Source organism: Canis lupus, chromosome 5, assembly GCF_003254725.2.
Source record: "Canis lupus dingo isolate Sandy chromosome 5, ASM325472v2, whole genome shotgun sequence".
Taxonomy (NCBI): Eukaryota; Metazoa; Chordata; class Mammalia; order Carnivora; family Canidae; genus Canis; species Canis lupus.
Genome location: NC_064247.1, coordinates 10,153,497 through 10,165,210, shown reverse-complemented (window position 1 = coordinate 10,165,210; position 11,714 = coordinate 10,153,497). Strand labels below are relative to the sequence as shown.

General features: G+C 38.1%; 2 protein-coding genes across 2 annotated transcripts; both read right to left on the bottom strand.

Moving 5' to 3' along the window:
* Positions 1-758: 758 nt before the first annotated feature.
* LOC112671498 (olfactory receptor 145-like) lies at positions 759-1,694 on the bottom strand. The gene has a single exon (XM_025465771.3). The coding sequence runs from the start codon at positions 1,692-1,694 to the stop codon at positions 759-761; it is 936 nt and encodes a 311-aa protein (XP_025321556.3).
* A 7,333-nt stretch (positions 1,695-9,027) lies between these two features.
* On the bottom strand, positions 9,028-9,961 carry LOC112671499 (olfactory receptor 145-like). Its single transcript, XM_049109821.1, is given in 2 exon segments — positions 9,028-9,645; positions 9,647-9,961. Coding segments are annotated over 2 exon segments (933 nt in total).
* Between the last annotated feature and the right edge of the window lie 1,753 nt (positions 9,962-11,714).

The following is an 11,714-nucleotide window of genomic DNA, read 5'->3' as shown; positions in this document are numbered from 1 at the left end:
AATAAAGGCATGGAGGTGATGATGACAGAAAGTCAGGCTAGGGATGTGACCAAGATCAAGATATGATCCTTGTTTGGCATAATGTGGAGCTTTGTTTTACCTTGAAGACAACTGCAGGAACAGAGTAAACTAAGGTACATGAGATCTTATGGTAAGCATGGAAAGAACACTCTGGTTGCAGTGCAGAGAACAGATTTCAAGGGATAAAGACAAGAGAGGAAGTGACTTGTCAGGAGGCCAGTTTTCAGATGATAAATGATAGTGTCATGAGGAGAACAAGAATTGTCAGTACTTAATAAATTGGATATAGAGGACAAGCAAAGAGAGAGGAATCAAGGAAGACACCAGTTCGGAGTCTGAGCAGTTGAGTAGAAGATAGTGCCATTCATGATGACAGAGATCGCAGGAAGATAAGACAGTCTGTGAATGTTCTCTCTATGGGATAAGAGGAAAACAATGGGAAGAAAGAAAGAGGGAGGTTGAATAAGTAGGAAGAGAGGAGAGAACATAGTATTGGGCCCCCAATACTATTCTACAAACATCTATTTGCATTAATTTATTCATCCCAATAACACTATAAAGTAATATGATGCCCCCCATTTTGCAGAGTTTTCACCCTGGGCCTTCAAATTCCATGTCCAACACTCTTTCTATTATACTTAATTTCTTTCAACACAAAAAAACCTCTATAAAGGAACAAAAACAATTTTAAAAGAAAGCCATGTTCGTTCTCTTATAATAATTAATACTATTCCAGCTCAGGAAAATGTTTTTCTATTCAAGCTTTTTTTCAGGGCAACCTTAACCTCCTTATTCCTGAGGCTGTAGATCAGAGGATTGAGCATAGGCACCACAATGGTATAGAAAACCGTGGACACTTTCCCCTGGTCCATGGACAAAACAGAAGAAGGATGAAGATACATGAATGCCCCTGACCCAAAGAAAACAGAAACAACAATTATATGTGAGCTACAAGTGCTGAAGGCTTTGGACCTTCCTTCCGTGGAACGGATATGGAGGATGCTGGCAAGGATGAAAGTGTAGGAGACAATGATAGTGAGGCTGGGCACACCAACATCAAAGCCCACAACAATGAGAACCACCAGTTCATTGAGGTGAGTGTTTGTGCAGGAGAGCTCCAGGAGGGGGAGGATGTCACACATGTAGTGATTGATGCTGTTGGCATCACAGAAGGTCAACCTCAGCATGCATCCTGTATGGGCCCAGGCACCAATAAATGCCCCCATATATACAATCATAGCCAGCAGAGAACAGACCTGCGGGGACATGGTGACTGTGTAGAGCAGGGGCTTGCAAATGGCCACATAGCGATCATAGGCCATTACTGTCAACACATAGCACTCTGCGCTAACAAAGAAGCAGTAGAAAAAGAGCTGCGTCATGCATCCTGCGTAAGAGATGGTGTTCAGCTTTGACACAAAGTTTACCAACAGTTTTGGGGTGATGACGGAAGAATAACAGAGATCAATAAATGATAAATTAAAGAGGAAATAGTACATGGGGGTGTGAAGGTGAGAATTCAGTCCAATTAGAGCAACCAAGCCCAGGTTTCCTGTCACAGTGACAATGTAGATTCCTAGGAAAAGGAAGAACAGGGGCAGCTGAATCTCTGAATATTTGGTTAAACCCACAAGGATAAACTCAGTGACTAAGGAACTGTTTCCCATATCCATGCTCTTCCAGTAGGATCTGAAAGATAGGAGAGTAGAATCACATTGAGAAAGAATCCATATTTCCTATGCAATCCCATGCCCAGTCCAATCCGGAGCCAAAAAGCCAAAAGACTCTGCTGAAGTTTAGCTGTTTTACAGAAAGCTGGATCTGGCTCTGCTCATACAAGGAAGACAAGTATCTGGGAGGCATCAACATACTTTCAAGTAACAATGGGAGAATTATTTCAAGAGGGGAAGAAGCGCAGAAATTTGTCTTTTCTCTGCTTTAGTTTGTCACTTGTATTTTTTATTCCTTCATTTACTCCAGTTTGTACTTTTGATCTTTAATCAGCACACACTGGCTACCTGTGCTGGCCACAGATCCAGATCGGACACTGTGTAGGAGATCATGAGTGCAGAGACTCTGGTTTCCCAAGCACACACAGTAAGAAAAGTCATTAAGTCAGGAATGGAAGCTGGGTCTCCTTCATAGGAAATTCTCTAAGGGGCAGAAAAGATTGGAGACAATCCTTCTGCAAACCCCATTAGCTCAGCACTATATCTAATCTCTACTTTCTTCCTATGCAGATCCTGTGATCAGCTGTGCCCAGGGCCAGAGCTGGTAATAGCAGAATAGTTTATTACTTTCCATAGCTCTGGGTTTTGAAAAACATAAAAACATAAGGGTTCAATGCTCACTCTTCTTTCCCTAGTGGCATCACAGCTACCTTGTGGTTTTCTCTCCAGCACTGATCTCCAAAAAGAAAGTTCTGCTGCTATGGAGGGCAATAGAGCCCAACCAAATACTTTGACTTCCATTTGTGTGGAGGGCTCAGAGCATTTATAATCTCAGTCTTCAACTTGCTCTGAGACTCATTCAGACAAAGATCATTATTTTTAATAATGATTTTACCCAGAGGTGATCATTAAACTACAAAAATAAATAAAAGAATATTAACAGCTCTCTTGATTTTCAACATAATAACAGAGAGCATCATGTATATGATCTTATTCTGAGCTTGGAGGTCTCAGGGGTTTGATACAGGGACTTTCCCAGGAGACTCCATAGTTTAAACCCTTTGGGAAGGGCAGGTGTATAAAACTGTACATGGATGAAGATGCTTATATCTTGATGTCTTTGGAAGCTCATATTCTACTCAAAATTGCATATTCTTCTGGAATAAATGAGGTAGAGATCTTTTTTCTCTCTCATAGTGCCTCTTTGGCTGTTAGAGACAAATGCTAACACATAGCTAATTATATTTTAAATACCTATAAAAATAATACATGTACATACATATCCTTCCACACATATATATTGTTAACATCATGGCATACTTGATCATATGATTAATGGTTTGTATCTTTTAGACACCATTGCCTTCTGTTCCTTTTTCTTGGCACTCTCTTTCCTGTTTTAGCTCCCCTTCATCCATCATGCCCAGTCATTTATGTTTACAACTTATAACATCATTCCTTATTTTCCTAAATGCTGATATAACCAAATAGATTTATAAGGGCTTTCCAATTGACTACAAACTACATATTTTTAAAAATTTATTTATGAGAGACACAGAGACAGAGAGAGAGAGACAGAGAGAGACAGAGACACAGGCAGAGGGAGAAGCAGACTCCATGCAAGGAGCCTGACATGGGACTCGATCCGGAATCTCCAGGATCACGCCCTGGAATGAAGGTGGCGCTAAACCACTGAGCCACCCGAGCTGCCCAAAACTACATATTTTTTTTACCTTTTGCTTTTGTCATTTAATAATATTTCACTAAAATCTCCCAAAATTCTATGTTTGGACATGTCATAACTTTAACAACAATACCACATTGATAGAATTCTATAATTTTTCCATTTTTATCACCAAAAGCAATGATAAAATAGTCATGATTGTGCATACATTTTGATATACAATACTTTTATTTCAGTGGGAAAGATTCCCATAATATTCTTTTAATTAATTTCATATGTTTTTTCCCAAATACTATAATAATTCATATCTCTGCAAGCAATGTATAAAACTACTCCCCCTCCCCAATTACATTAATGAACAGATCATTTAAACTGAAAGTCAACAAGGGAACAGTGGCCTTAAATGATACATTGGACCAGATGGACTTAACATACATATTGAGGATATTCCATTCTCCAACACCAGAATGCATATTCTTTTCTAGACCACACAGAACATTCTCCAGAATAGATCACATATTAGCCTACAAAACAATTCTCAATAAATTCAAGAAGATTAAAGTCATACCATGCATCCGTCCTAACAACAATGCTATGAAACTAGAAGTCCACCACAAGAAAAAAATCTGGAAAGACCACAAATACATGTAGGTTAAAGAACATCCTACTAAACAATGAATGGGTCAACCAGGAAATAAAAAATAAATAAAAAATGGATGGAAATGAATGAAAATGAAAACACCATGGTCCAAAATTTTGGGGATGAAGCAAAAGTGGTCATAAGAGGGGAGTGTATAGCAATATAGGAAAAAGCAAAAAAAATCTCAAGTAAACAACCTAATCTTATACCTTAAAGGAGCTAGAAAAATAATAAATAAAACCTAAAGCCAGGAGCACCTGGGTGGCTCAGTAGTTGAGCATCTGTCTTTGGCTCAGGGTGTGATCCCGGGGTCCTGGGATCAAGTCCCGCATCAGGCTCCCTAGAAGGAGCCTGCTTCTCCCTCTGCCTGTGTCTCTGCCTCTCTCTCTGTGTCTCTCATGAATAAATAAATAAAAATCTTTAAAAAAAAAAACCCAAAAACCTAAAACCAGCAGAAGGAAATAAATAATAAAGATTAGAGCAGAAAGAAGTGTGATTAAAAAAAAAAAAAGGAAAAAACCACCAATAGATCAATGAGACCAAGAGTTGGTTCTTTGAAAAAATAAAATTGATAAACCTATAGCCAGGCTTATAAAGAAAAAAAAAGAAAGGGCTCAAGTGAATGAAATAACAAACAAGAGAAGAGAAATAACCACATCATGAAAATACAAAGGAGTATAAAGGAATATGAAAAATTTTATTCAACAAATTGGATAACCTAGGAGAAACAGATAAATTCCTAGAAACATATAAACTACCCAAACTGAAACAGGAAGAAATAGAAAATTTGAGTAGACCAAAAACCAGCAAAGAAATTGAATCAGTAATCAAAAAATTCTCAATGAAAAAAGTCTAGGACTGGAGGACTTCATAGGCGAATTCTACCAAACTTTTAGAGTTCTCCTTCTCCTTCTCCTTCTCCTTCTCTTTCTTCTTCAGATTTTATTTCCTTATGTGAGAGAGAGAAAGAGCACAAGCAGAGGGAGAAGCAGAAGGAGAAGGAGAAGCAGACTCCCCACTGAGCAGAAAGCCTGATGCAGGACTTGATCCCAAGACCCTGAGATCATGACCTGAGACGAGGCCAGACACTTAACTGACCAAGCCACCAGGTGCCCCACTACCTATTCTTAAACTATTCCAAAATATAAAAAAAGAAGGGAAACTTCCAAATTTATTCTATGAGTCCAGCATTACCTTGATACCAAAACCAGATAAAGACACCGCTTAAAAAAGAGAGAGAGAGAAAAGAGAACTACAGGCCAATATCCCTGATGAACATAGATACAAAATTCTCAGTAAAATACTAGCAACCCGAATCTAACAACACATTAACTGAAAGTTATCCGAGGGGAGGTAGGTGGGGGGGATGGATTAATAGATGATGGGGATTAGGGTGTGCACTGGTTGTGATGAGCACTGGGTGTTGTATGAAAGTGTTGAATCACTATATTATGAACCTGAAACCAATATTACATTGTATGTTAATTAACTGGAATTTAAATTAAAACTTTTTTTAAAAGTGGGTTGCATCTCATGCTGTAGTTGTTACATAGTAATCATAAAACACAAGACCTGAAGACTGTGTGTGTGTGTATGTGTATAGGAAGGCAGTATAAAGAGAAGTTGATGATGGAGATCTAAAAATTTGGGGTTCAGAAATTAAGGGAACATGGAACTCAAAACCCTCTTTACTTTTTTTTTTTAACAGTCCTTAACTACTGTGCACACTGATCATTCCAAATTTAATCCTAAACAGCAACGACAGCTTACTTAGAGAAAGTGTCGATTAACCAAAATCAGGATGTAATCAGGGAACTTTCTTTAACTAAGAGGACCGTGTTCTGTTAGGCATTGAAACTCGAAGTGTTCACACTGACTTAGAAACAGCTCTTAGTTCACAGGCACAGGTGAATCTCGTGGCTTACCTGTTTAATGCTCAGCTGTCCAATTTCAACACAGTCATACATACTTTCATTATTTCATTAGTGCCATTCAGATAACTCAAAAAAGCAAGAATTGTTAAGGAAAACTCTACATTTTATGTGTAAAACACCCTGACTTGATTCCCTTCCTTTGAGAGAAGTCCAAATAGACACAGGGAGCTTGATTTCTAACTAAAAGTTACAGTTAAGTCACTTTATTTATTTATTTTTTTAAGATTTTATTCATTCATTTGAGAAAGACAGAGAATGAGTGGGGGTGGAGGAGGGCAAAGAGAGAGGGAAAAGCAGACTCCCAGCTGAGCAGGGAGCCTGATGGGGGCTTGATCTCAGGACCCCAGGATCATGACCTGATCCGAAGGCAGACATTTAACCAACCGAGACACTCAGGCCCCCCTAAGTCTCTTTCTTTTAAACTTTGCCAAAATAGATTTTACAAGTTTTATTTAAACTTTTGGTAGTTACTTTTTTCAAAAATAATCTAAGAAAATGGACACTAATTTGAAAGAAATTTTACCTTCTCTAAATGCAACAGATTTAATTTGTATTTTCAGTCCTCTTGAATGAAAGTTTAGTGACCAGGTTTAACACTTTCTTGGGGCCACCTCAAATAGTGATTAAATATATAACAGAATGGATGCAACTCTGCAATATCTACAGAGGTCCCAAAAATAGCACAAATATTATTTACTTATGTAGATGCACTTCAGTCTCAATAAGGAAAACAATTTTATCAAAAGGGACAGTAAGGTGCTTGGGTGTCTCAGTTGGTTGCACATGCAACTCTTGATTTCAGCTCAGGTCATGATCTCAGGATCGTGAGATTGAGCCCTTCTTGGAGTTCCATGCTGGGCTTGATACCTACTTGGTATTCTCTGTCTCCCTCTCTTCCTCTGCCCCTCCTCCTCCCTCTCTCTCTCGAAAAAAAAGAGAGAGAGAGAGAGAGAACAATAAATAAATCTTAAAAAAAGAATGAAATAAAACACCAACTTAGATCAACCATTTTATATAAATAAAACTTAGATGAAAAGCATATTAATAATGGAGTAAGGAGATGTGGTATGAGAAGTCATGCAAAGCGTAAGTTTAGCAATGCCAAACATCTACAACAAGCAAACATACCAGTCTTGCCAACTTTCACAACATCTACAACTTTTTTTTAAGATTTTAATTTATTTATTCAAGAGAGCCACATAGAGAGAGGCAGAGACACAGGCAGAGGGAGAAACAGGCTCCCTGAGGGGAGCTCAATGTGGGACTTGATCCCTGGACTCCAGGATCATGGCCTGAGCCAAAGGCAGATGCTCAACCACTGAGCTACCCAGGCATCCCTCATGACATCTACATCTTAAGTGGATATTAGAAAGCAAGTAAAATTGTAAATATTATTAGTTATCTTACAAAATGTTGACATTGTCGCTTAGTTTAGATCAAGGATTTTTAGAATAAAAATTTTTGGCCTCTTTTCTCCAAAGAAAAACAACATCCTATAACAGAAAAGACATTGTCATAATTTAATTTATTCACCAAAAGTTTCTTTGAAATTATTGTTGCTTCCCTAATCACAACTTGAGGGTATTATATCTTAAATTCATAAGAAGTAGCATCTAGAAGTCAACAAAAAACAGGAGTGACTTAGTTCTTTTTTTTATGTCCTCAAGTCCTAGGGAGGTTAACTTTTTTTTTTGTTTTTTTAATATCAAATAACTTGAGAAATCCTGTGATCCTCATATTTCTAGGGCCTTCCAGGAAGACATGGAGAATCATAAGAAGGGACTTTTACCACATATCATTTTGCTTTCCAGATTCCTTCTTCCTAACTTGAGTATTAATTACTACTTACTGCTTTATCTTTTGAAATGACCTCTATCTACCTGGTCCCACAAATGTGACTACCGCTTTTACCCTTCATTCCACCAAACACTACTGCTGTATGCTCACTGTACATTATAAATTTTATGAAAGCTTTATAGACTATATTTTTACAGCACAGTATAGAGCAGGATTAAAACTGAGATTGAAATGTGGTTTCTAAATCCTCCATGACCATTCTGTACACCGAGACCTTTTATTTATTGGCCATGTGTCTTGTTGAGCCATGGCCTAATTATATGTTCTGAGATCCTTTCTCTCCTCTGTCTTGCTCGGTGAATTACAAGTATGCATGAACATTCCAAATTCATTTTATTTTTTAAATTTATTTATTTATTTATTTATTTATTTATTTATTTATTTATATTCCAGTTAGTTAATATACAGCATAATTATTAGTGTCAGGTGTACAATATAGTGATTTAACTATTCCATACATCACCTGGTGTTCATCACAAGTATATTTCTTAATTCCTATCATCAAGTTCATTTTATTTTAATTTTGAAAAAGTAACATTTCATTTGAGCCAGTCCTTTCTGAACTGTACTTGCCAGCGGAGCTTCCCCTTTTCCAAGGGGAAAAAAAGAAAAACATCAGAATGTTTTCCTAAACAAATAAACAATCGAAAGCAATACCCATCCTGAGAGAAATTCATGTATCATCCTGGAACAAAGCGGAGTCAGTTTTGAAATCAGAAATGCTTTCTTGTTTTCCATGCTTATGGAAACAAAAAGTAATAGAATAAAGTAGAAGCAAAGTACACTACAGAGTAGTAGATTTGAAACCAGAAGGCTGAGACTTTAGTCTATACTTTTCATTCAGAAGACAGACAGCTGTAAGTCACTAGCTACTCTGAGCTTTACTTTCCAATCCATGCAATAAACATATTCCAGAAAGAAAAATAAAAGTTCACTATGATAAAGAAAAAAAATAGATAATAAGCTTATTTCTTAATATTATTACTAACTGAAAAAAGGGGAGAAGAAAGTGTGCAAATGGAGAAGAAAGAAGCCTACTCTACAAAAAGTAAAAATATGATGTTGTTGGGGAAAAAAAAGTAAAAATAAATTATAGAGAGAAGATTCTCCTTTCCTTCAACATGATAAGAAAGAAATGGGATAAGAAGGTTGCCAATGAAATTACCGTAATTAAAAACAGAAGCTCCCTGTCTTTTGACTAACTAGAGACGCTGTTTATGATCAAAACTGCCTCCTACTCAGAGTTTTTCTCACAGAACATTTAACATCTTTATTTCTCAAGCTGTAAATGAACGGGTTCATCAAGGGAACCACATTGGTATAAAAGACAGAGGAGATTTTCCCCTCATCCATAGACCCAACAGAAGATGGTTTAAGATACATAAATGCACCTGATCCAAAGAACAAAGAAACAGTAATTATGTGGGAACTGCAGGTGCTGAAAGCTTTGGACCTGCCTTCAGTGGAGCTGATGCGCAGGATGCTGGAAAGGATGAAACCATAAGACACAAAGATGGTGACAGTGGGCACAATGATGTTGACGCCCACCACAATGAAAACCACCAACTCATTCACATACGTGCTGGTGCAGGAGAGCTGGAGCAGAGGGAGGATGTCACAAAAATAATGGTTGATGGTGTTTGCATCACAGAAGGTCAGTCTCAGCATGCATCCAGTGTGGGCCATGGCACCTGAGAATGCCATCAAATATGAACCAAGCATAAGGAGGGAACACACTTTAGAGGACATGGCAACATTATACAAAAGTGGGTTACAGATGGCCACATAGCGATCATAGGCCATGGATGTCAGCACATAGCATTCAGAAATGCCAAAAAAAACAGAAAAAGTAAAGCTGGGTCATGCACCCCCTGTAGGAGATGATATTCTTCTTGGATATAAAGTTAGTCAGCATTTTGGGTGTAAACACAGAAGAATAACAGAAGTCTATGAAGGACAAATTGAAGAGGAAAAAGTACATGGGGGTGTGGAGGTGTGAATTCAACCCAATTAGAGTGATCAAGCCTAAATTTCCCAGCACAGTGACCACATACATGAGTAGAAACAGGCAGAACAGGGGGAGCTGGAGATCTGGTAGGTCTGTGAGCCCCACCAGAATGAATTCAGTCACAAAAGAAGCATTTCCAGGAGGCATTCTTCTCTAAAGGGATCTGTCTGCACAGAAAAATAGTTACATTAAGAAACAACTCAACTCTTCTTGCAAGATCTTATACAAAAGAGAGTGTGTATATTGGGAATGCCTGAGACTAGCCCAACATGGACCCAAAGAATTTTACCACTACCATGATATGAAGGGACTCTAACTCTCCCTTTATTAAAGCCTTTATAAGATAAATATAGCAAAGGGCATCTCAAACTTAGCCTAGAGAGGCAGGTCCAACGACGGACCTCTGGACACACCAATGGAGAAGAGAGAAGTTGGGACCAGGACAGAATTATCCTTCTCACATCTCACCATTTTGTTCATTCACTTCACCCTCTCCTCACCCGTAAAATAAGTGGCAGAAACCGTAGCAACCCTGTGCTGGCCTCAAGTGCAAATTATACTTGATGGAGTGAGAATTAAGAACACTGCTTCTGGGGCAGCCTGGGTGGCTCAGCGGTTTGGCGCCTGCTTTCAGCCCAGGGCATGATCCTGGAGACCCAGGATCAAGTCCCATATCGGGCTCCCTGCATGGAGTCTGCTTCTCCCTCTGCCTGTGTCTCTGCCTCTCTCTCTATCTGTGTCTCTCATGAATAAATAAATAAAATCCTTAAAAAAAAAAAAAAAGAACACTGCTTCTGACCTAAATAAGGGACCAGAGTCCAGGGGAGGCTGAGTTACTGCCCCAAGTCACAGAGTAAAAGCCATAAATCCAGGAGTGAGAGTTCCATCCCTGAAGAGGGCACTTACTGGTGGAGATACTGAACCCTCTAATCTCTGAATATCCTCTTATCTTCCTCGAACACATTCCCCTGCCAACTTCACTTGAATGTCAATACTGCACAAAATAGGAAAGAGAGTGGCATATCTCAGAGCTCTGAACTTTCATCTCAAAACAAAGAATGCGTTATTATAAATGGAATTCAGATACTCACGCTCCTTAGGTAAGAAAAGCTCCATGTTCTCTTATCCCTGGTATTTACCCCTGTGGTCCTGGAAAGGCAATTTCAGGCTCTGAGGCTTTGGTTCTAATAGGATTCAGCCTGACTTAAATTCGGATATACCCTTGAAATATTTCTGATCATAATTTCTGATTATGACTTCAAGTCTACTTGGGAAGCAGAGAAAAATAAAGATTTTATTATTACCACACTTACTACTTGATTGGACATAGTTTAAAATGTGTTTCAGGATATAATGCACTTAGTTATAAATAGGGTAGAGGCTTGCTTAGTGTTTTCCTCAGGGAACAGATTTTATGTGTAAAAGAATAAGGAGACATGTACCTTGGGCCATGACATGTCTTTAGTTCCTAAGGGACTCAATATTTCACTCATTTTCACTTCTCTCTAGGGATTGTACATCCTTAGATTCAAAGTAAAGTCCCATCTCCCCTTTACCTTCATCTCTGAAGGGAAATCTACTGTGTTGTTCTATCCCTTCTTTGTCCTCATATCCTAAATGGAATTTTTTTCTGAAAGGGTTCTGCCTCCAGGCTTCCTTATTTCTAGACCTCAAAGTTTTCAAGTATTAGAATAACTCACCTGTTCTCTCTCCTGAAGTATCTCTAAAATAATTTGCAAAACATTTTTAACTAAAAAATAATAAATAATAATAAAAAAAATTTGCAATACTATATGTTCCTTCTCAAGTTTACACTTTAATAACCTATTGGAAATTTTTACCTGATCTGCTATCATTTTATGCAACATTTCAGCAACTGGGGTTATCAATTTCTTTTCAT